Source organism: Trachurus trachurus (genome assembly GCF_905171665.1).
Source record: "Trachurus trachurus genome assembly, chromosome: 5".
Classification (NCBI taxonomy): domain Eukaryota; kingdom Metazoa; phylum Chordata; class Actinopteri; order Carangiformes; family Carangidae; genus Trachurus; species Trachurus trachurus.
In genome coordinates this window covers 33,141,448-33,167,633 of record NC_139896.1, presented here as the reverse complement: position 1 = coordinate 33,167,633, position 26,186 = coordinate 33,141,448, and the positions used below count along the sequence as shown (strand labels likewise).

Genomic DNA, 26,186 nt, shown 5'->3' with positions numbered 1-26,186 from the left:
TTTTCCACTACCCAGTGTTTCGTAAAGAATTATGAAAAAGGATAAACTGTGCTCCATATTCATGATGAATGATTGTCCTATTAAGCCACATTATGTCATCTACTGATGGAGCTTTGACTCAGTGCACTGTCTGTGACGTTTGTCACTGCGAATCATATCTGTTCATATACTGACTCCTAGTGGCCTATTACAGTAAAGAATCAGCAATTACCTCGAGTTAACAAAACGTCCCCCTAGATTTTCTGTTTTTGTTATTTGTACATTTTCCAACATTTTAAAAACATCTTTTAATTCCAGTCTTCTCAAATAAGTCGAATCCACTTTGGATAAAAGTTTAATTCACAAAAATACATTGACCAATATAATGAAAATGTACTAAAATGTACTTTAATAATCCATAAAAGCTGGAACATCATTGACAGAAAAACACAAGAAGCATTATTAGAGTTGGTTTAGTATAATATATTTCAGCTTCAAGAGACATAGAAATCAATCCTTATTTTTCCCCATATTTCTTCTATAAAAGGCCCATTTTTTCTGAAGCATTATTATGCAAAAAATGGCATTAGAATATATTATGGGAGCTATGAAATCCCAGTGACTGAGTATAAAATTAAGTCACATCAAAGAGAGATATTTGCAGAAGAGAAGTCCATGAACAACAGGGCGAACAAAGAAAAAAAATATAATAAAAATAATAATACATATTATAGACCTTGATCTATCATCACTGACTTGACAGGCATGGAGAATAGGTGTATGGCTATAAAAAATGTCTCACTTTTCCACTTGATTTCACTTGAAAACATCTACACTTAATAACTGATGCATTTTTTTCATGCTCATTTTTGAAGAATATTTATAATCATACAACTAAAGAGGTCAACTTCCATGTCTTTCAAATACAATATTGATATTGAAAAAGATGAAAAATACTGAATCCAAGTTCTAACTTTGTTTTCCTTCTTAAACGCTTTTATTTTCCTTTTGTTAAACTGTCAAAAAAAAAAAGAAAAAGAAAATAAGGGGCTGCTCTCTGGCCATGTAGGCGGCTCATGGACACTTTTTTTTCTACTGTCATTATCATCAGTTTGTGGTGTTTTTGTTTTGTTGGTGCAGAAATGGAGACCGTCCGTTCAGGGTTCACACTGAAACTGAGACACAGAGGAAGGTCCTTGGAGGCGAGAGACCAGAGTCTTCTCTCTCTCACTGTCTTTTTCTATCTTTTTTCTCTCCATCTCTATCTTTCTCACTCTTTCTCTCTCTCGTGCAGATCATCCTCATCTTTGATAGGAGCAGTTCAGTCAGCTGATTCACCGTTTATGGCTGATGGAGGGAGGGGTCGGGGGTCGGGGCTGTTGGAATGCTGGCACGTTCCAATCAGGGCAACAGTTCTTCATTACAGCATTTCTGTTTAAAAAAAAAAAACACAAAAACAAAACAGCGCTGTGGTTTAGTCCTCATTTCTGTATCATCTATAACTCACACCAATAAATCTCCCTGACAATGTCTAAACACCAGCAGTTAGCAGTCACTGCCCTCTGCTGGCTGCTCAGTAACATCACATCTTAGGGCACATTTGAACAAGATGCAAAAAAAACAGTCAAAAAAAAAACAGTTAACTTATCGAATTTTTTGGCTTATGCTGAGACTGCAGTGTGAGCGGCGCATTTTATTTATTTATTTATTTTTATTTTGCATTCATTTTTACTTTTAATCTTTTTAGTCTTAGCATATTTATGGTATAATTTTAGTTATTTTTTATCATTTCATTTAATTATTTGGTTTTATCCAATCCCTGGTGTTTCCTCACGGCAAATTGTAGAGTAAGATAGCGCTTCAGTTGCCTTCTTTTAAGCTTTATAACCGAGTGTGTGCGGGTGTGTGTCTGTGTGTGTGTGCGCACGCGTGTATGTAGCTGCGTGACTTTGGGTTTTATTTTTGCTTTGTTTTGTCTGCTTTTATGTCTTTTGTATGAAAAGTGCTCTATAAATAAAGTTAAATTAACGTTACGTTAAGTAAATTCTCTCTAAAAAAAAAAGAATATATCAAAATGTATAGAAATTATCAAATTTTGTTGAGCTTTGTAGCAAACGTGTTCCCCAGGTTCTCTGATGGTTGTGACATATTCCACCTTCGTTTGATGGTACCACCATTGCTATTACTCCTGAGGCTTGAATATTGCACTCTGACATATTGTGATTTGTGATTAACTGTTCAGCTCTACTACAGCGACAGATAAGAATAATTTGTCCTTATTTTCATTATTTCTCTGAAGTACTCCCTCTACCAGCAGAGTGTCTTGCAGCAGAGGTTTGCTTCCAAGTGTCAACACATGGCCTCAGCCTCAAAATTATTTAAGAGGGCTTACGTAAGCTTTGTTGCTGCATTTTCAAGGGGAGAGCTTGCACAGTGAAGCGTGTCAGCATTGGGCCAAACTGATGGGTATTCTTAGCATTGGACAGCGTTTATGAACAGATGGTTCGGTATTGAACACAAAATAACATAAAATTGCATAAACTCCATGTCCGACTTATTTTTTTTTGCTTTCTGATTCCAAATCTAAGTTCACTTAGTGTGTGATTTAGCAGCATCTAGTGGTGAGGCTGCAGATTGCAATGACCTGAAAACCCTAACATCACCCCTTCATCTCCAGGCATCTGAGGAAACCCAGAGTGGCCTCGAGGGAACATTAAAACACACACGACTGTCTCCAGAGCCGGTGTTCAGTGTGTCTGTTCTGGCTCCACTGTAGAAACGCAGAGGAGGATTCACTCCCGTTGTGAATATGAAAAGGCTCATTCTTTGCTAATGAAAACGCAATGATTCTTAGTGTCAGATTAAACAGTAATGAAAACATAATTATGAATATTATATACCTGTTCTCTGCCCACAGATCTAGCCTACACACTGATCCTTTAAGGACAGTTCTTGGACGATTTACACCACCCAGGGTTTTGAAAAACATCTAATGTTCTCTCTGTCTCTGAAAAGACTGTAAAAATTTAGATTTGACTTCATCCCATTTACGTAAATCATATATTTATATTAGTGTCTCTCACACTGGAGCAGGAACGAAGGCTTGCAGTGAATGAGAGAGTTGAGAAGGACGAAGAATGTCCATTTACCAATTTCCTGTTCCATTTAGTAATCCCTTCTCCCCAGAAACACTTTCAGGACAAATGGAGGTGTAAGGAAGCTCAGAGTGAACACTGCTTTATTTTGCTCATAACGTCTGACCAGTTGCCATGGCTTACAGTCCAAGGATCCCTCCTGATACCTTCCAAAAAAGACATAGGAGGGAGTGTGTCGAGCTCCTTCGGGGACGCATAACAAGGGTACATGAGCAACGGAGGAAGATGCCTGTCTGGCTCTGCTTTGGTCCTCCTCCGCATTTATCATTTTCTTACTGCCTGATCTCACAGTAGTGTTCACATTTCATATTCACATTACATATAATTACCTGTTTCATATTTGACAGTGTTTACATCTATATCCAAGTTGCAATTACAGCCACAGAAAGCCACAAGTTACAATGAAATTAAATGAGGATCGATCAACACGTCCGGGATTTTTAACACCGACATGTTCAACAAGGCAGTAAACCATCCCTCAACATCAGCACACATCAAATTACACTATTGTGTAAATGTCCATTAAGTATTTTTTTAGCAATTTCCTTGGCAGTTGTGATGACACTCTTTGAAGACATGAGTGCTTGCAAGTCATAAACATGGGAATCTCTCTCATCTTTACCTTCCCTCCAACATGAGACGAATGCCGTATTAGTGCAGCTGCTTTTACTGCCCTCTCTGCTCAGCTTGACACACCAGCGCTGCTTTTAGCTTCGTCCTTAAAACAAGGTTTGCGTGGTTGGATGTTGAGAGCCAGTGGCGAGAAGGTCTGCGTTTGTCTTATCAAATCCCTAACGGTCTAAAGTTTTTACCAATGGCAACATCTGAGGGTGGGGCACAGGTTGAATAGAAATAGAAATAAGCATATGCAGAATCCTGCAAATCCATGCCCGGCTGCCTCCTGGAGTGGCGGCCTCTCCGGTCATTTATGGGGACTCCCAACTGGGCAGGGAATGCGTTTGACTGGTCTCAGGAAATAGAGGGGGAACTAACTAGGGGATGAACCAAGAGACCATTTTTACTGCAGACATTCTGACTGCTCAGGTCTTTAACAAGAGCAATGGTGGGTGTATTCGATTTAAGAATTGTGCTATTATTCTGCTTATGAGCTTTATACCTGTGACAGGTCCAAATGTCTGCCGTGAAAAAGGCCCAGTGTCCTGTCTGTCAGAGAGTTGGGTACAAAATTCCCAGCTGAAGCGCCATTCAAAGGGTAAAACAGAAAACAGAACTGAGAGCTCAATTACAGAGTCTATAAAGTCTGATGAAGTCTTGTGTCACGGTGATAAAACAACATGTGGGTACATCCGACTCAACATGGTGCCAAGTTAAGGAGTCGCTTTCTGGAACTAAGCCCAAAATGTCTGTCTAGAGTTTTCCAAGAAACATGGGGCAAGTCTGGTCGCTTTTCCGCTGTTTTGCTAACCCTCCTCTCAGCCATGTGCATTTGTTTACAACAAAGCCGGCGAAAAATCAATCCACGGAGCAGTGGATAACGTTATATATCACATACGATTTTACGACATGTATATTTGTGTAGTCTTAACCGTCATAGACAAAAGATTGGTGGTTACGGAGCACGTTTGTATCGTGGTGTGTAGAGACGAGAGCTGGGACACCGGGGCAGCGGCCAGGTACTACACTGATGTTGCAAGGTTGGTTTTCAGACGTGGAAGGCAGAGAGCCTCCGTTCTCACTCGTAACAAGTCATGTAGTTAACTATCACAATTACTCCGGAGCTTTTTAATTAAAGGGACAATGAGGAGTTTTGGAAAAGCGAAGCGTTTTCACACTACATTTATGAGCCTCCGCGCACCGTGAAATTCTTTGACCGGTGCAAGACGGACTCATGTTTTCATTCATCAAGAATTAAAGTCAGAGGTTGGAAGACGATCAGATACCGTCGTAGTTACGACCATAAACGGCGATTCGGCGGTGTTATTCTCATGACTCGCCACAAAACCGAAAGTAAAGAAACGCTGGTCGGCTCGCCCAGCATTTCCACCACCACTAATAATAACAAAATAACGATAGAGAGAAAACGATATATTTATCGAAAATGGGCCCATTAACAAGTGTGGGTAACGTAGATTCATCCACATTAACGTGAGACTTTTTTTTATAACCAAATAGAAACTCCTCGTTGTCCCTTTAAAGTAAAAATGTAGCAAAGCCACGGGAGAAATTCTGCTTAATTTCTCTTTAAATCTGTACTGTCTTCCTTTTGGCATACATCAGAATCAGGTTTTATTGCCAGGTATGTGTGAGCATACATACAAGGAATTTTTCTCCGGTTCTTAGCTACTCTCTAACTGACTACTACAGTACAAAAATAAATAACGTTAAATAAATAAACAAATGTAAGATATCCTACGCAGAGCACAACTATAAATACTCATATCCATCACCTACAGAATAAATATGGCATCCCGCCAGAGGCCCGCTGTCAGTTCCTGGCCCCAGGGAATACAGTACCATCAGACACACAGTTCAAAGCTCATGAGGTCATCAAACAGGGAAGTGGCCACAGAGTGAAATGTCCCTGTAACTTTCTCCCTGCCCCGTCCCAGGCTGGCACTGTAACCCTCTCTCTCTCTCTCTGGCAGTGTATAGTGAGGTAGTGTGTTGTGAGCAGTGGAACAGTGGGGCTGTAATCCCATTAGTGTTGGTTCATTGGGCTGGCCAGCGTGTGAACGGGGGCAGTGGGGACAGACACCGCCCCGGGGCCTGCTGACAGAGTCCCCACTCTCACACACTCTGGACCTCGAACTGCCCACAACACAGATGGATTCAGACGAGGAACGCGGTGGGTGGCTTAGCGACCCTGATGTCTGGGCTGGGCACAATGGTACTGTCTGTTTCGCTAATCCGGTGTTATCGGCAATATCAAAAGTTTTTTCTTTTTCCCCCCACACTGCAAGTTAAAAGTAACTGAACAAGGTAGATGTAAAATCTTTGTCGCGGGTTTGGCAACGCTCAAGCTTTGTCCTGACAACACTGTTCAACTAAATGTGTGAACAGGAACTGAGAGACACAATGAGAAACTACACAATGACCATAACACCTGAAAAAACAAACAAACATCTAAGCTGGTGGTTCAGGTAGAAAAATGTAATTCCTTGAAAAAGAACTTACTTCTAATCAAAAGCACATTTTCATGTAACATCTGAACACCGTTAATTGCATCTGCACATTTAACCAAACTAATACAAATTCTTTTTATTTGCTCTTTATCTTAAAGAGACCCCGAGGAGTTGGCTTTTGGTTATAAAAGAGTCTCACATTAATGTGGATGAATCTACGTTACCCACACTTGTTAATGGCTCCATTTTCGATAATTATATTGTTTTGTCTTTATAGTGATTTTGATATTTTTATTTAGTGGTCGACTTGCCCAGCATTTCCTAGTTTCGGACGTTGCCCGGCGGGAATAACGCCGCCAGATTGCCGCATTCGTCTTATTCGTCTTCGAACCACCGACTTTCATTCTTGATTAATGAAAACATTCTTGGCAAATGCTTTCGTTTTCGTCCGTCTTGCGCCAGTTCAAGAATTTCCCATTTTCCATTCTACTCACTCTTTAGATTAGATTAGATTAGATAAAGTTTATTTGTCCCCCATGGGGAAATTTGTCTTATTCAATGGCAATAGATTGCACAAAGATTCAAGTCTAGCAGAGAGTAAACTATTTATCTGTTTTTATATCGGTGCTGTTTAGATCTGGCTGTTCTGCGGCCTGTGTGGGTGCTTTCTAGAAACAATACAGGAGAGTAAAGCAGAAGAGGTTTACATGAGGACAGAGGAAGCTCCCTATGTGCACCTTATAAGCTGAGGACAATGCCATAGTAACTGGAGATGATTTGTCCATTCAGAGACAGGGATCAGCTAGAGGACAGGATCCCTAACCATAGTTGAGTCTACATCTTGCACGAGGACGCTTCAGCTTCAGATATGACAGCTTGTACTGACGTCCTGCAATCGAAGGTCAGAGTCTCGCCACTCATTCTGCCATCGTGCTGTCCATTAGTCTCACTTACCAAATGAAGTGGTGGTCAAACAGAAGGCAGCCGGAGATTAAGGCTGGAGCGTTTTCTAAAGAAGGTTCTGCATCAACAAGCAGGCCAAGTATCACAAAAGAAGTATCAAGGCCAAAAGCTTCAAGGAAAGAGAAACCTCCATAATCATGAACACTTAACGCAGAAACTGTGTCAGTGTGAGATGAAGCATGTCACCTTTTGCCTGTACATCAGAGTGCAACACAACCATTACCTCATCGAGGGGAGACTGCTCAAATGTGTGCTCCATTATCTCCGTTTGAATGATTCATCGCAGCGAGAACACAGAAACACATTAAGTTGTTGAAACTGATTTTGAGGAAGTGTTGCGATTCGACAGACTTTTCCCCCCCTGACGTTGAATGTGGCCATGGGAAGCAGCTATCATCAGCACACCACTGCCAACAGCAAAACAACCGAGTTGGTTTCGAGCCTTCAGACTTCACAACCTTGAATGTTTGGAAACACTGAGGCCCGACTCAGTAATCGCCATGTGAGGGTGGATGCACATCATAAGATCTCACAAGATTTCCTCAACTGACTGAACCTAAACTGATCTTCTAAAGGAAATTTTCCACATTAGGGTCAAAACATTCTTTACTGTGACTTTCTAAATCACTGCAGGGATGGTTTAACTGGGGTTAAATCTTATCAGAAGCTCGTAGTAAAGAGTAGAGCGAGGAGTTATATATATAACCCAGCAGAGCCAGTGCCTTTACCATTTCTCACTGTTAAAAGGTCATTACTGGCAGAGCTGCAAATCAATAAGCATGACTTCTTTGTGGTGATTTTGGCAGATTTACCGTATTGCGAAACATAATAGGATTTCGATATAAAAATAGAAACCACTGTGACGGGTGATCTGGTTCACTTTGCCCACCTCCAGCTAAAATAACACACATAGTACACACATGGATTTGTAAAAGCAAAACAAATACTCCAACAACAATTACAGTACAAAGGAAAATATATCCACTTTGTCACCGAAGGCCAATTAAAAAATGTGTGACTGCTCAGATTTGGGATCAGGGACCAGCAGCCTGGGTTACTGAACATGACAGTTTTCAGACATCCTCGTCAGCAGCATTCGGCCGAATTGTTAAACAAAAAAATGTATAATACTGTGAGAAAATTGAAGAAAGAATATGAGAAGCAGAAGCGATTCTGATTTTTCTGGAATCGACCTGATGGCAGATCAGGATTTCCTGAAACCAAACCAGCTGCAGCCGTCTGCTGAGGTTCTTGTTTAAATACAGCCACCACAAAGTGACTCATTCACTCAACCATAAAAAGGCTAATGAAAGCACTTGCTTTACCACCCAAATACGTTTTGGGTGGTAAAGCAAGTGCTTTCATTAGCCACAGAAATAATACTGTTTGTTAAAGGATGACAACTGCAGTCATTTATACAAAGTAACAAGACACATCCAAACCATGAGCAAGACGTCCTGTTAATAATTCAGTCAAGGTCAGCTTTTCTTCCATTACAGAAACTTATTTTGTTGTCATTTCTATTTCCACCACCTACAGCACCTGTTGCACCCCCAGCTGCCTGAAGGGGGGGCTAACACTCTGAACTGCATCTCCAAAAATGTTTCTCTGATGTTCCTTAAGCCCTCAGATCCCTGAGCACAAGAAGGCACAGCAAGTGTTGGCATGATGCACAGTTTTCTGGAAACGTATATGGGGCTTTTAAAAAACTATTTAAAAATAAAAAATAAAAATAAAAATCACCACACCAGGAGAGCAGGTGGCTGTAGACAACCGGCCAAACACCGAGGGCAATAACGATAAGTGAAAAACCGTCTCCGCCTGGACAATGGACAACGATTCTATTTTTCATTAGGTTGAATTCAATCCTGTGAAAGGTTGTGCTTCCTAATGAATGTCTGCATCATTTTGAAATGAAGATATTTTGGATTCTAAACAATTTTAAGACATTTTGTATCCTTAAATTAATAAGAAATCAAGTTTAAGGCCTTTTGAGACTTGTTGACCTGTGGATACCCTGTGAGCAAATAAATGTGAGTTGTGCACGATGGTGCTGCTTCATGTCGTACTTTATCTTTCATCAGTTTCTATTATGAGTTTGTCCATCTGTAGTTAAGATGACACAGGAAGAACGAGGCTATTACATGAAAGTAATTAACCTGACAGCATATCTGCACGTCATGTCCTTATATATATGGCAGCTGCTACACACATGCACACGCACACACCTGGCTCAGAGCTGCTGCAGGGGCTGGAGGGGGGTCTTTAAAGCAGGACACAGTTGGATTTCTTTTTTGCCTTCTTCTTTTCCACTGGCGTTTTCCTATTTATCTGTCTGACCAGGTCATAGAAGATCTAAGAGAGACAACAGGAAAAAAGACAAATGACACACTTGTTAAACTCATCTTTCCACTTTCATACAGTACAACCTCTCCACAGCTCTCTTAACAAATCACTTAAAGCATTATCACTAAGTGGATTGATGTCACAGTGTCAATCACTGAGCAGCAGGTTTTCATGCAGTTAAGGGTTATTACTACTAACATCTGAGATAAACCTTACTATTGCTAGGACAAAATATTATAATATACAGTAAAAGTTATTTGGCAATTAAAGGGATAGTTCACCCAAAATTCAAATTTCACTCATTATCTACCCTCATGTCGACTAAGAGCTGTGAGAAGTTTCAGAGTCCTCCGTCCCTTCTCTGAGTTACGGGGGGGTCCCACAGCAGTATTTGTCCATATAATGGTTGTCAATGGATACCAACTTTCTTCGTTGAAAAAGACAAACCAAAAAACATCCAAATACCTCCATACTGCTCGTCTGTAATGTCCCTCTTGTATTGAAGCCCTGACATGATAAATTGTTCCGCCGGTCAGTGCAAATCACGCGAGATTTGCACTGACACAGGAAGAGCAGTGAACTGAGACACTGGGAGCTTCCGCTACAAACAAGCTTAAAATATAGACTTATTTATTTTTTTTCGGAACAATTTCTCATGTCGGGGCTTCAATACAAGAGGGACATTACAGACAAGCAGTATGGAGGTATTTGAATGTTTTTTGGTGTGTCTTTTTGGACGAAGAAAGTCGGTATCCATTGACAACCATTATATGGACAAATACTGCTGCGCCGACCCCACCGTAACTCAGAGAGGCCACGGAGGACTCTGAAACTTCTCACAGCTCTTAGTCCTCATGAGGGTAAGTAGACAATGAGTGAAATTTGAATTTTGGGTGAACTATCCCTTTAAGAGTTATAATCAATTTAATACAATTCTTGCCGGATTAGTATGAATGTAGTGAGGCAGGTGTGAGAGAGCTGGTTGTTTACAGTGCAGACAGGGTCAGCAGTGGTTTGTTTCTGTGCGCACTCACATCGAGGACGTTGATCTTTGACTTAGCAGAGGACTCTAAAAAGGCACAGTGGTTCCACTGTCTGGCCAGGTTCTGGCCCTGCTCCTTCCCCACCACACGCTCATCCTCCAAGTCGCACTTGTTCCCCACCAGGATCATCGGCACCTGAAGACAAAACAAGGAAAAAAAGAAAAGAAAAAGAATTAATCCTCCTGGGGCAAATTATGTGATTGTCTTGTAAAAATAAATTAAACCTGCTTCATGAAAGCAACTAAAATAGATTGAGTTAATTAATTACTTACAACAGAGGAAAACATAATTAAAACACAAAATTATCAGTGAGGGGTGAAGACAAACACCTGATTTGATCAAAGGCATATGTGTGTGACATTTATTTTGAGTGCTAAGTCCATGGCTCCTTAAGTAAGTCTACAAAAATAAATAGAGGAAAAGGAGGGTGAAGAAGGAGAGAGGAGAGGAATATTTGGTGAAGGGGGAAAATGTCGAGTGAGCCAATAGAAAGGATAATAAAGAAAAGCAGGGGTGGTAAGTGAACATGAAATACAAGAAGGAATTCAAGTGGTGAAAACAAGGTGAGTGAGACAGGGAGTTATGGCAAAGTAGCAATTTAAATGTTTTTGGTACAAGTGTTAATATGAGACCTGTGGTTCAATGTCAATTCCAAAATCAAAAGATATAACTGAACACATGGGGAAAATACACCAAAATTCAAAAGTGCCTAAAAACAAAGCACAAAGTCCTGATCACGCTTGGATGCTGCGAACACATTTAAAGCTCCACTGTGGTGGGAAGGTGGTTTATCGAAAAGACGAAATGCAACACAGACTGTTGGAAACGGGCTTGAATAAATTGGCGCTGCAGCGTCTGCTGTGCTTCTGTGAACACCACATCTTTATAGCAGCAGCAGCAGCAGGAAAAGACGGAAGAAAGAAGAAAAATCGACTTGTGTCCAGGTAGTGTGTGCTTTCACACCTCCTGCACTCTCGCACAGGAAATTGAACCAACAACACAATGACTCTCAACAGACCTGAGTGTAGTCACATCAGTGAGTTCAATAATTGCCTACCCATAAAGATCAATATCAGGGCAATTTTTCACAGCAATGAAAGTGAAGTACATGTTCAATCTCAATGTACAAAAGAGGAGATATAATAATTAAGAACCCCATTCATTTCAATCTGGAGCCTGATTGTGGGAAGGTCACAAACAATTCAGAAAAATCGATCCATCCCTCTGGGAAGGCAAAGAAAATCGTTTAGCTTACACAACAAGAGATTTTAAAAAATCAATATGAACTACCCATGAAAGTAGTTTATTTTTGTTTTCTTTCTGTAGAAAGGAAATCCTTTCTTACTTAAACTAAAAGCAAAACTGCCAGACATGAGGTCCAGCTGGTCCTGGAATCTCCCAAACACCCAGTACTTCTTCTTTTGTGCACTCGGCCAGATGTTTGAACAACCAAGGTCAAAAAAACAAAAACTCTCTGAGGAAGAGAGAATATTCTGGGCAAAGCTTCAGCCCTAGCTGTCACACTGGGCAGAGCTGGGGGGCAGTCAGGGTGTCGGGATGCGTCTCATCCTGCCTGCTGTTTCCTGACCGGCTATCTAGGGAGCACGCTGGCCCGGAGGAAGCCATGGCGGCCCCGCCCAGCCGGGATAACATCGCTTTCCTTCCTGAATGTTTTCGAACATTTCAGTTGGATTCCACGCTCTGGCTGCTCCCTGGAATTACATGATAGTGTCAGACTGTTTGTTTGTGAGAGCACGCATTTGCCCATACTCACATTATCACATCTAAACAAGGCTTTACAATAAAGACCTTGTGACAACACACAAAGTGTCAGGGCTCAGGTTGGATGACAGGTCTCTCTAAAGTTTCACAGGATATTCATGCTGATGTTGAAGTGAAGCAATTAACGGACGTAATCAAACTAGTGGAAAACTTTGCTAGTTGCAGCACGTCAGGCGCCAATAACATATCAGCTGGGGAAATCTATTTGTGGTGGGCCAGCGACAAATAAATCCATGCCTGGGAAATCCTGTCTTCACTACCCTCTTCTGAACCAGAAACAGCCCCCAGACTTGTCTTGTGGCTCTGGAAAAACTGGAGTTTTGTAAGCAATATGGTAGTAACCTGACATGCGCTAACTTGCTCATACTTCAGACCCTTCCCCACCCACAAGTTTACTGTTCGGAGGTTGTATTTGACAGCGGTATGCCCACATTCCTGGTAATGCTTTTTGAAGCTATAGAATGAATATTTGAGGGTCTCTTTTTTCCCCCCCTTTTCCCTCTCTCTTGGTCTCTCTGGGCTGTGGGGCAGACGACAGGAAACTACGATGTTTAGATTAACCCCACGGAGGTTGCTGCTTGATGTTTGATATCCAAACAAGCCTTCGCACTGGACTGCTGAATGACATTTCTCCCAGGGGTCCTGGGAGAAGCGGTGGTATGCCCTCCTAATACAAACTCTGAGCCAAGCTGGGATGAAAAGGATGGAGAGAGGGGATGGAAGGATGAAAGTATGCAGGGCAAGAAAAAATGCTCCGTGTCAGCAGCACACGAGGCAGCGTTAGCCTACTTGAAGAATCTGCACAGCCCACAGAGACGCTGCTCAGACGCTGTTAACATGCTACAGACAGGTCCTATCCCGCCCACAATGGCATGCTAGAGATTGGCTTGCGGGGAACGTAGAACAGGACGCTATAGACTAGTTTCAATGAATGGAGCCAGTCGCTCCGAATGGCATGGTGCGTCACAAGCATGGAGTCGGTTATTAGTACCATCCTAGTCAGACAAGCAGAGACTGAGATGGCCCGGAAAAGTCATAAGACCTCTCTTACATAAGAACTGTGGAAGGAAGTAAAGGGAAGTGAGCTTTTAATACACTGGTGACTACTTTATTCTTGACTCCTAACGACTGTATTTAAGGAGATGGAATTTGGCCCCACTGTGTTCAATGTACAGTCATTAAAAGGCTTTTTTAATTGAGCTTGGCAACATTAGGTGCGTCTGTGCATTTTGCCAGCTTTGCGGTAAATGGTGCGTGGCGGTGCCGAGAATGGGAACAGCTGTAGCAGCAACTCGAGTGTCTGCTTCAGCTCTGCAATGGCTTTAAAGCTTTCACTGAATAAGAAATCTGTCCTCCTGGATGAAAAAAAAAAAAAAAAAAAAAGTAAAACATGTTAAGCATTTCCTTTGGTCGTGCATTCCTGCAAGGGGCAAAGAAAGATAAACAGATGTCACTGCCGCCATCATAGGTAAAAAAAAAAAAAGGCTTAAACCACCACTGGACTGATAGCTGACAGAGTGGACGTAATTGCTAGATAAGCACAACTGTTTAAATAAAGGGGATATAAAAAAAGAAGGCAACCGAGAAGAGAAGAAAAAGGGACATCAACTGTTTTCTTGCATGTTGGGGAGCCACTGATCCTGCAATCCATCTGTTAGCCTGAGGCTAACCTCAGCTCCTTAACCACGGTGGCTCTAATGAAGCACCACAGCCTCACGATCCAGTGTGTTTTTGATGAGCTGAGGCTTTCCTTGCACATCATCCCTGACAGTCCAATCACCAGCACAGAGTGCCAGACCACAGTAAGACCACAAGGCAGGCCATAGAGAGGAGGGGGATATGCAGAGCAACAGGCACTGAAAAGGCCAGTCAAAATACAAAAACAGGAGTGGGTGGGGGGGGGGAGTATACTAGCGTTGACACAGATGAAGAGGAGCAAGAGGAGGACAGATAGATAGATAGATAGATGGACAATAAAAACAGACAAAAGTGTGGTGAAAAGCTTCTGGACCACACTGCAGAGGAGCTTCACTGGTGGTTGACAGGGAACAGAGAGCAGGAGAGGGGAGGAAAGAGTGAGAGAGTGAGGGTTATGGTAACATTCATTCCCTCCAGAGATCACCAAAAAAGGGCATCTTAGATTCTGCTGACGCACTGCCCCACCAGAAAAGGGGTTGGAGGGTTTACTCACTCCGACTGCCTCGCAATTTACCAGAGATACGGAAAAATGGAAATGTGTTGGTGACAAACAGCACAGGGGCATGATAATTACATGACACATCCTCTTTTTATTTGCCCTGTCCCACTGTGTATTTCAGAAAGAAAAGAAAAAGCAGTTTAACATCTCCGAGTGAGATAAAGACGTTGCCCTACTTTTTGTTTTACTAGACTGTGATTAAGTTGGGGACCAGTGTTGTGTTTCCATGTTAAACAAAGATGAAGTAAACAAACCACAGGGACCTCCATGACGGTAGTATTAGCTAATGCTAGCCTACATGCAGTGCACAAGTTCCACTCAGTGCTTCACTCATTGTTTGTACTCCACAGACAACACAGACCTAACACCACGACACGGCCAGCATTATGTTGAGGTAATTCAAATTTATAATTACTGGCATAAGATGCAACAATTACAGTGTTGAATAGTATCCATAGCAACAGCGTGATCAGGTCCGTGAACAATGTAGGTGGCTGAGAACATGAAAGTGGGGCACTTGTAACCTATCTGTACTATTTCCCTCTGTATCCGGTGTCTACGACATATCCCGTTATTACATAGAAAAGAATAAAGTGCGAGATAACGATGTTAAAATGTGCTGAGCTGAACTGAGTTGCTACTGCATACTGCGTACTTACATCCTCTGTGTCCTTTACTCGTAGAATCTGTTCTCTCAGGTCCTGGAGGTCGTTGAAGGTGGACTGTGCTGTGATGGAGTATACCAGGGCAAAGCCTTGGCCGTTCTTCATGTACAAGTCCCTCATCGCTGTGAACTGCTCCTACACGGCGGAGAAAATGCAGAGGAAGAACAGGCATCAGCTCTGTCATATTCCTCCTGGTATTTTAGATCCTGTTTGTTGAAGATGATTTACTCAAAGACTGTTACATTTAGCATAAAGTCACAACAGTGTGACCTGCTCCGACATCCGTGACATACAGCAGATGTTTCTGAGCCAAAAATGAGTCAGCTGCTTTTCAAGTCAAGAGAGGGAAACATTTGATGTGTGGGGGACTCACTGTCCTCGTCTTTCTTTATAATAAACTTTAAAATGTGCTCGGGTTTTGGATGGTTTGTCACACAAAGCAAGCATTTTTTAAATTATCTGCAGATATTTTATAGATCATCAGATTTCATCCAATAATCATTGATTAGGTGCAGCCCTAGTTGATGCATAAAAGACTGTTGGCTCTCTGTCAAATTCTTTTCACGGCATTGTGCAGACGTGCAACACTAGCAGCCCCCGCTGACCTCCACCTGTTGCTTGCCCACCATCAAAACAGTAGCAACCTACTTACACCATTTAAAGTATGTTATTTAACAAGTTTGAACTAGATAGACATTAGAACAACCCATACTGAGGAAGCATAGACTTGTGTAGGGGGGAAACGTAAGGTTATGATAACTTGGTTGCTAAATCTTTGAATGTTATTTCTTTACCAGTAAAATCCAACTTCTTCCTTTATCTCTATACGTTTACATCCCATCAAGTGTAAGTTATCTGCACCAGTCCTGTTTTTCCTCAAAGTGAATGACCCTTCTAGAAAGACCAGTGCCTGTTCAATACAGTGACTCATTCCGGATACACAGAAAAGCTGGATATTGACTGAGCTTTTAATGGCAAGGAGCTGACTTACTGTGCCTGCTGTGTCGAGAATTTCAAGCATACATTGCTGCCCGTCTACCTCCACTTGCTGGAAAAGAAAAGAAAAGAAAAGAAAAGAAACACAGCAATACGATTAGATAATGTAAAACTTAATTTCAGGTCACTGGGCACATCATATTCCATGTTTAAATTCCTGCATACAATAAATACAAAGAGACAACTAACCTAAAGCAAAAGAGAGAGAAGAGAGAGAGAGGGGGGAATAAAAAATGCAAAGCAGGAGGAGAGAAAGAGAAGGAAAACAGAAATGAAAGGGGTTACATGAGAGAAAACAAGAGCACAATATCATGACGTGAACTTGCAGAGCAGCTGCTAACAATCAGCTCATTCCAAGCAGGCGCTCGCTGCCTCTCCCTCTCTCCCCCCCTCACGGGACACTCACCTTTCTGTATGAGTCTTCTATTGTAGGGTCATATTTTTCCACAAAGATTCCCTGTACAAACTGAACTGTCTGCAATAGAAGAGACAGAACAAGCCGACATCAGATCAATGTGACCTTTCAGGCACAGGAACAAAATGTCCACAGAAGAAAATCTGACCCCAAAAGCGCCTTGTCTTTAAGCTCAGATATGTGGAATGATGACGTTCATCAGAAGAGTCAAAATAAAGCCACTGTAAATTCATTCTATTAACACAGTGACTATATGCAAATGCAAGGTTTGGACTGAGCTATATAAAGCACTGAGCTTAGTGGCAGGTTTACATTCAGGGTAGACCGAGTTCACCTGGTAACGTCTTAAGGTCTCAACATGTCAGCCTGCCAGTTTGAGGGATTAATCCGACTTTGACACCTGGTCCAAGTTGGATAAGCTGGGCATATAACATTTCACAGAAATGCATGTTGTCCTGACAACTCTAATGAAAACAAGAGACATGAAAGTTTGACATTTTGTGTTTGCTCTTCATCAAACCCATGGGAAAAAAGCTGAAAAATGGATTAAAAAAAAAAAAAAAAAATCTACCTTAATGGAATTTTTTTTACAGTAAAATGGTGCATGATTCCTGTAACTAGAAATCAAGAGATGGATGAGAACTACTGGCTGCAGCAGACGTAGCTAGATGTTTTTTAAAGAGAACTGCATAAAACTGGCCGAGAAGACAGTAGGCGTGTTCAAACACTAGTGAGGAAACACAAGTAGAAAACCAGGAAAAGGACACTTTCATCTGTTCTCTTGTGGTTTCCTGTAGGATAAAAAAAATAAAATAATCCACCCTAATTTGCCTTACCTTCTTTTGCCACCGGCGTTTGTCTGAAAGCTAGTAAAACATTTCATTGCCATTTCACTGACAGTTGTCTGAGAGAGTGTTTAGGAAACACACTGCACAGGAGTAGAGACAGAGGGAGGCAGGAAGGGGGTCAGGGGAGTCTGGATACTCACCAGAGCGGACTTGCCCACACCTCCAGAGCCTAACACCACTAGCTTGTATTCACGCATGGCGGGATCGCTTCACTGGACAGCCCAACAGTCTGTAGTGGACAAACAAGCAGAAGCAGAATGGCACAAACAAGATGAGAAAGGCGTGAGAAGAAAGAGAAATGAAACTAAAAAACTAAAAGTTCTGCTCAAGTCAAGTCAAACTTTCTTTGTCAAACAAAACAAAAGGAATTTTCCCCCTGTCTGGTCTCCGGATTTTTTTCCTCTCTAGTAAAAGAGGGATTCTAGTCATTCCTGGAGGTTATGGACAAGACGCAGCACAACAATAGAGGGAACACCCATAAGTGGAGCTGCTTCAGGGTGGAGGAGGTGAAGAGTATGTGACCCCTCTCTAACACGAACCAGCTGTGAGGTGTACGAGTGCGGGGGGAACTGAAGGGGAGATGATACATGGATCTGGCAGATATTGCTCCTAATGACACAATCATCTGGCCCTCACACACCAAAACACACCCTGCTGTCAGATTTTTAGCCATTGACTCATTTTTGCTATTGTAAAAAAAAAAGGAAGAAAAAAAACGGCAATATAGTGTCCGTCGTTTTGACTAATGACAGAAAACAGCTGAGGGAAGTGGAAACTGCATTGGGGAGGAAATTGTGAAATCACTGGAATATCCCTTTAAGAGACATGCAGGCTTTGAATCATTGGCACACATTGTGGCGTAAAGTCAGACGAGTTAGCCAACTGGGTCACTACAAGCTGGGCAGCAGAGACTGCCTCACTGAAGTTTAGTTGTAGCTGGATGCAGAGCGGGGATTTCTGCTGCTCTGTCTCCTGACCTGACTTCAGATCAACTCATCAAACTGTTGGTTGACAGCGAACAGCGTTTTAAATGAAGAAGGTTAAAACATTTTTACCAAACTAAAGAAATAGATTAAATTGAACAACACTTTTCCTTCAACAATATGAAAAACTGACCTTATTCAGTAATGGATAGACAGTAGGCTACATGCTTATAATTAGACGAGTTGTGACGTGTTGAGAGTGTTGACATTACCCCCCCTACCCCCCCATGTAAACACAATTAATTTGTTATTTTGATTCTGAGATATTTGATGGTTTAAAAACACATCACCACACTCAACTAAGGAGACACTTACAGCTAATGATGATTATATTATGACGATTGAATAACAAGATTCATTTCTTAGATTGTTGATCAGTCGTTCCCATCAATCAGTCCAAGGCCACATCTTCAAATGTTTTGCCTCATCCCACTAATGGTCTAAAGCCAAAATATATTCAGCTTTCAAAGACATAAAAGCAGAGAACTTATCAGATTGGAGAAGCTGAGACCAGAGGCTTTGCTTGATGAATTGCATATTCTTCTGTCGTTTGACTTATCAATTAACAAACTAATCGGTGCTGACGTTGCCAACCCTCGGTACCACACGTTTCAATAATTGATACAAGCTTGGCATGTGCCTTCGTCATTTGCAGACTTCCCTCTGTTGTGGAGAGAAAAGAAACCATGTTAAACCGTTCAGAGAACTGGTGGCTTAGTGAACCTTGGTCCTGAAGAAGAGGGTGTAATTCTTTTGGGTCAGTGAAAGTGCAGCTCGTTTGGCATCATGACCGTGGTGGAAAATCAGAAAGTGGCTTATGTTAAAAAAAAATCAGGCCCCAAAGACGACTGTATAGCCTGGCTTGATAATCAACCCTTTTTTACAAACCATCAAAAGCTAATCGCCAGCCACTGTGGGAAGCAGATGATCCCTCCTACACTGTTCTTTTTACAGCACACTCCATCCAAATACACAGGGGAGGTGGACAAAGGACTAAGGACCTCCAGTTTCAATCACAAGCAGTGACCATGCGGGATATGAAGCCCCGACTGTGAATAATTCATATTCACTAATCCCTCCGCACACAAAGAAGTTCTCCTCGCCTTAGGGAGGAGCCGCTGGAAGGAGAGGAAAAAGAACAGGGCTGCACGAGTGCTATGCAAACGCTCTCTGCTGCGCTCTCATGTAAACACTCGAGTGCAGAGTCAAGTGCATGCACAGTGTCACATATACAATGTCGTACAGACAATGTCACACTTTGATTTAGGCTCGGCCTCACTTTGTCAGCTATCTGCACACATCATGTTTCTTTTGCATGGACGCTGTGGACTGACCCCGGTGAAGACGGATGACGTCAGAGGCCCACTCCGGCTGTTAGATTATTACAGTATGTGACTGCTTCAAAAGGTCGTTAGAAAGGACGGAGCCCCTCCGAAGATGAAGGTGCCATCTTTAAATTCACTCCTTGAGCAAAAGTGAGGTATATACAGGGTTCCTACACATTTGATTTCCAAATTCCATACATTTTCCATACCCTAATTTCCAGACTTCCTGTTAAAAAAAATTCAAATAATTTGTGACATTTGAGTAATTAGATGTGTATCATGTAAATAAATTGTGCAATTAATCTTTTGTTTTCATTATTCTGAATGTGTATGCCATGTCACCAAATAATTTCCAAGAGATTGTAGCTCGGTACAATAGCACATACAAAATAATTAACCCAAATAACGTCAGATAAGACCAAACCCAGATTAAGATAAATATATTTCCATAGTTTCCATTTTCCATACTTTTCCAGACCTGGAAATGTATAAAATCAAAATCAACGTTTCCATACTTTCCATACTTGCGTAGGAACAAAATATGCCATGGTTTTTTTTTTTTGGCCAATAAATTACCCGAGTAGATCCGTTAAATATCTATGTACAACCGTTTAAAAAAAAAAAAAAGTTCTGTTGCTACTTTTCTTTGTTGTCAAAACAAGGACAAGTCACCTTTGGCTCTCAGAATCACTTCTGATAACATTTTCCAACCCCAAACATGCAAAATTATCCAGTGAATCTTATTTTTCCTTTTTGAATAATACCCTGAACAAAAATACGTTTGTGTTTGTTTTAGTACGTTAAGTGAATATGAGCCAAATGCACTCCGTAGTGTTTTTACACCATGTTGATAGTGAAGATAAGTGTCTGAATGCCACTGAGATTCACGTGTTTCGCAACCAGTTGAGTGACTAAATGGGGAACTAATACAGATCATTCTTTCTCCGTATGTAACTTTAAGTGCTCAGCACAGCAGAAAATTGGCCAACCTAAGCATTTTCCTTTCAATTAAGATTTTTTGAAAGTTTGGCATGAAAACAACTTGTTGAACAGCGTCACACAGCTCATCTGTGCAGCAGTGTTGATGAAGTCGCTACTTCAAGAATGTTTCTAACCCCTGCAACATTCACCTGTGTTTTTATTTCATGTGTATGTTATAATGCTGTATGAGGCTTGGCAGGTCATCTGAGGATGAGACGACTTCTGCCTGCAAGTAAAGACAAAGTTTTGAAGCTGTCACGCTTCATTGAGCATCAAACTATTTTTTTTTTTTTTAAAGGCAAGGTTGCAAGTATGTTACCAAGCTCGAGTAGGAGTGAAGGACAAACTCTCTCGGCCTAAGTGTCTTGATTCATGCTCTTGAGGATGGCAAAGTGGTTGTGCTTTCTCCCCGCCAAGACATACCACCTTCCTGAAACCAAATGACAACACTGATCAACACTCAAAGATTTTTTTCCCTTAGCATTCATGCAGTGAACAACACCTGTCTCCTTTGAAATCCTGTCTTTTAGAGCTTTCCATAGCTGCAGCCTTTTCTACCCAAAGGCAAAAACAACACCAGTGGCTGAAGAGGATGCTCTTGCTCCGACACCTATTCTGCATACAAATTTTCATACCAGGAAAACTACACACACATACACACACACGACGAACTGATGTCCAGGCTCGCAAACGCACACAAACACACAAGTGTGCCCCGCACACACACAAGGCCATGTAAGGACATCTCCCTTTAACACCAAACCCTCTCCTTGTTTCCACCGCCCTCGACTACACACTGTCATTCCCAACAAAACAAACACATCGCGGCCAGGCCGGTCCAGTCCTCGGCTCTCGTAGTAACCCCAGCAAATAAGGAGAGAGGGAAAGCCACATGCCACAGAAAACATGCTCCACCATGACATCACTGCATCACTCACCCTCTACAGCCGGAGGTATGTATCCATCTAAGGCTGGGAATTGGACGAGGTGGGTGCTGCTAGCGGGGATATGCGAGTCCGCATCAGCTACAAAACTCAAATTAGAGAGCAGGAGCCTCCACGGCTAGATAGACTACAACACTCGGGATCTACTACTTCCTGTTCTGGTGAGGCTAATCCGACAGCGGAGAAGCTGTCACAGCAACTGACTCAGCAGGCAGCGTGATTGACAGCTGCCCTCTCTATCTTCCACACAGTGCGGATGGTGAAAATGCACACATCCGCTGCTTAAGCTAGCAGCATGATACCAACTCTTGCGGCATCTTATTTGCTTGCTTGTTAACCCACATGACAATTACAGCAGCTACACTGTTAAAAAAAAAAAAAGTGTATCCCCCTGAGGTTTAAGGGTAGAAGAAAACAGCGTGAGATAATAACTGCTCCGACAGAGTGTGTTTTGAAGTTGATAAGCTCCTGGTTACTCATTACCTCTCTACCAAAACCACACTTCACGTTAAATGTTCACAGCAAGCTTAACACGGGAAACCCACAAAGTTTGGGGGAATAACCCAGATGCTACCCACGAGAGAAAACCTGTCAAAGAAAGAGAATGAGCAAAATTTACGGATAACTGACGCTTCACTTTTAAAAGGCGACTCATTTGAAACTTATATCCTGGCCGATTCTTGTAAGTGAGGATTTCCTGCATGGTTTCTATCAAAAGATCTTTTTCTCTCAAACACAAGTTTAAAAGTGTTCAATATTTCGTCATGATGCTTGTGTTACAGCTTTTCCAAAAATAATGTTGAACAGTGTCATTTTGTATTAATTAGAGGTCAAATAAAAAGACACTCACAACCTGCACAATTTAGCTCTTGATAATAAATCAATGAGTGATAAATATTCTCTGTGGTTTACATTTCTTTAACAGAAACTCATATGATTAACTCAACACAGTGAACTGAAATGACAATGACAATTTCAGTCTCCACCAAACTACATTAGTCCCATAATGGAGCTGTAAAACAAAGGTTCATGTTCCTATTCATGTTACACGACTACAGGATTGCCTGTGGTCTACATATTTACATGTCCAGCTGACCTGCTGTGCCCTAGTTTAGCAGTTAATTGGAAACAACTAATTGAAAGTGTAACAATTGAGCTCTGTCTCCAATTTACCTGAAATTAGTCCCACGTTACATAATTCATCCCAGAAAACTTCCCAGAAAGTTAAGAGACGACAAGCCCATCAAATAAAGTGCTAGCAACAGAGCTTTAAAAAAAAAAATAGAAATGTATTCAGTTATTATTTCTTTTTTAAAAAGCTGATCCTCATGTGAAGGGTATGACCTGCCTTCAGGAATCGACTTTTATAGAGACGTTTCCAATATCTACCTTCAAGAGAGTACGGCGACATTTGTTCATCTCTTGTCACACTTAATTAACAACCTAGTCTAAACTAAAAACTAAAAACCTTAAGGCTTAAAGAACCAACTGTTCCTAGTATACAGCCGCATTGTCCCTGCATCTCTTTTGAGGCCCACCACAACCTTGGATGACCCCATGAGTCAGAGCAAAACTTCAGTTAGGCATTCTAAACTTCGCTGTGACTTAATTATGACAAAGATCTGTAACTGACAAACACCATCAGCCAAATGCATCTGTGTCACTGGGGCCTTGACCTGTAACCACATCCTCTTTCCAGAGCACAAGAAGGCTTCATGCTGATAGGATGGAAAAGGAGTAGCTGCCTACTAAAATAGCCTCTTCCAGTCTCTGTTCCTGTTCAAGACTCCAGACAACAGGCTTGTATAGAACAAGGGGAAGTGGTTTTAATAGCTTCTATCTCAATATCAAAACTTTCGGTTATGAAGCGGCAGAGGGCACAGGATGAGGGAGGTGTATTGGCTCCATCTACAGAGTGAAAAACTGTGCCTTCGACCCCCCCTAAGAGAAATGTCTGCTTTATAGAAGCATGGGAGGATCGGCAGAATCGAAATCTAAAACTTTTAAGGACCTTTTCAGCACCACATTAAACCCAAGTGTGAAAGTATGATGGAGAACCAGGAGGGACAATGTGGCTGACAAGTTTTTTTAGCTCCTCGCGTGAGCAGCTGTGACAGTTTTAGCTACAGGAAACTCAACAGAAAAAAGTCCATGAATGCATTATTACAACAATACTACTGATTGTTTAAAATGGTGCATTTTGCTTCCCTGAAGCCCTAAAATTGGATTCAGAGTCAATTTATGACTAAGATCGCTGCCTGTGCGAGGCAACACAACATATTTAAGATTTGTAAATCAAATTTAAGTCTGTCTCATACCTCCCGAGGTCTTCTTTTAAGGGAAGCTGGGTACAATGTTTCATAAGACTTTCTAAGATCTGCTGATGCCCTCCTGGGATAATCCATTATCAATAAAGTAGTTCGAAGATGATGAGTATTGTAACGTTAACACACCTTTCCTGTTTCTCAGCGCTCTCCTCTGCAGCACATGAAAACCTGCAACAGGCTTCAAAAACAAGCTCGGACCCCAGACAAGAGAAAATCATCTGAGCTCTTGTGTTATCTAACTGTGAATCTACCTAATTTGCTTACAGCAGTAGCATATGTTTATCACTCCAGGTCATGCTAAGTCCCTGCAATCTGTGGCTCTGACTAACACCACACACAGACCGACACTCCGTCGATGTGTGTGCTTATAACAAGCGCAGCTTCCCCCAACATTAATCAAAATCAGTTCAAATCAGAAAACCCGCTTACAGATAAATCCTTAAAAAAAAATACCATAATCTATAATCCTGGCCACTGAGCCCAGCATCTGCCCATAAACAGTCCAGTTACACACCAGCATCTACTCTAAGTCCCGTTATCCAGCTCGTTAGCAGGAGGCTGCTAACTAGCTGACTAGCTCCAACTGCCTGCGACGGGCCGACACTTCACGAACCGCTAGCTGCTGCTCGTTAGCAACCGAGCCAGCTAGCTAGCCGACACATTCCCGTCCTCGGTGTGTGGTCAAAACACAGCCGGGCTGTCGGCAACACGCAGCAATCAAACGCATTTCACAGCTCAAACGTCCACCGGGCTTGGCAGGCTCCAAACCGAGCCGCATGTCGGTGTTATTCGCTCGGGAAAGGCAAAGCGACTGCTAACGCTGCCTGCCCTTCCGCCCGGCCTTGACTAAAATGGGAGTGCACACTCCCGTTTTTGTACTTGCGGACAATTCTTCTCGTTTATCCGACAAATAAAACACACGCTGCGCACTCTACCGTGTCTGCTTATTGTCCCGCAAGTGTCGACGTGACTTGCGCCCAGGCAAACGACTTCTTTGACGGCGTCTAGCAGCTGCCAAAGTTTGGTATTTGCACTCACCGTTTCTCGCTCGCTGTCTCTCGCCGCTCCGCAAGTGTCAGTTCGCCTCCGGCCTGTGCGCGCACAGACGTCACTCCCCACTATTTCTCATTTTTCTTAAAAGGGCATGACACATGGGCCACCCGTCCCGCATCATTTGCATGATAACGGACTGCAGAGTAATGATGAGTGTTAATACAAATATACACCCACACACATATACACAGAGATTTTATTTATTTATAGCAAGTGATACATTTCAAATCAGCTGCACATTTGGTCCGGGATTTAAAGGATAAGTCCAGTGACACTCCCTATTACTCTGACTGTCGAGACATCCCATCAAAGGACAAAACCCACTGATGAGCTGAGCCTACAAATAAGGAATTCCTATTCACAAACAGCATCACCATCAAGCTATAGCAAATATATAGCCTATATGACATGTATAAAAAAAAGTGTGGTGATGGCTGCAGGAACAAGTGGACTAAAACATCTGCACCAGAGGTCAGTTGTGAAAAAGAGACAACCTTGTGAAGTGCTCCCATTTTTTAAATTTATATATCATACATGTGCATGCATAATGCATACAGCAGGTGTTGCATTATTGAAATGACCACTGTTACATCTCAGTGTCATAAATGGAATAGAGTCAGCACAAGGCAAGACTATGTTAAGTTGCAAGTCTTCATAAATAGCTGTTTAGTCATTTCATTGACATTTTCCTTGAAGAGATGTTGATTGTGTTTGATATCATCTACTTAGAAGCTCCTCAAGGGAGTGTCTATCAAAAAAGAAAATTAAATAGCAATCATCTTTTATCGCTTGTTAAGTTCTTTTTACAGTAAAAAAAAAAATCTCATGTGACTGCGCTGAATATTTATGAGTTTTGCATTATGGGCTGGAAACAACATCTAAATGTCAAGATGAGATTGTCAATGAATAAATAAAGACAAGCATTCTTCTTGATTTATGGCATTTTTAAGATCAAACTATTACTTTGATTAATCAAGAAAATAAAATAATAGTCAGCTTTAGTTTACTTCCAGACCTAGTAGGTGGATATACAAGATGTGTGGTAGTAAGGTCTTCTGATGGTCTTATCATTCAAGATTTCTATTATTTTTTATTTTTAGG

At 41.7% G+C, this 26,186-nt stretch overlaps 1 protein-coding gene across 2 annotated transcripts; it reads right to left on the bottom strand.

The window, feature by feature from the left end:
* Window positions 1-845: 845 nt before the first annotated feature.
* Window positions 846-25,131, bottom strand: LOC310985732 (ras-related protein Rap-1A-like). 2 transcript variants are annotated; one of them, XM_083971359.1, is made up of 8 exons: window positions 25,071-25,131; window positions 17,613-17,701; window positions 16,616-16,684; window positions 16,205-16,261; window positions 15,208-15,348; window positions 10,561-10,704; window positions 9,409-9,535; window positions 846-1,410 (listed from the first exon to the last, which is right to left on the bottom strand). In XM_083971359.1, exons 2-7 carry the CDS (start codon window positions 17,667-17,669, stop codon window positions 9,446-9,448), a joined length of 558 nt encoding a protein of 185 aa, XP_083827485.1. In that variant the 5' UTR covers window positions 17,670-17,701; window positions 25,071-25,131; the 3' UTR covers window positions 846-1,410; window positions 9,409-9,445. The 2 variants fall into 2 exon arrangements, with proteins under 2 accessions (XP_083827485.1, XP_083827486.1); XM_083971360.1 differs by lacking the exon at window positions 25,071-25,131 and adding an exon at window positions 24,968-25,063.
* Window positions 25,132-26,186: the final 1,055 nt, after the last annotated feature.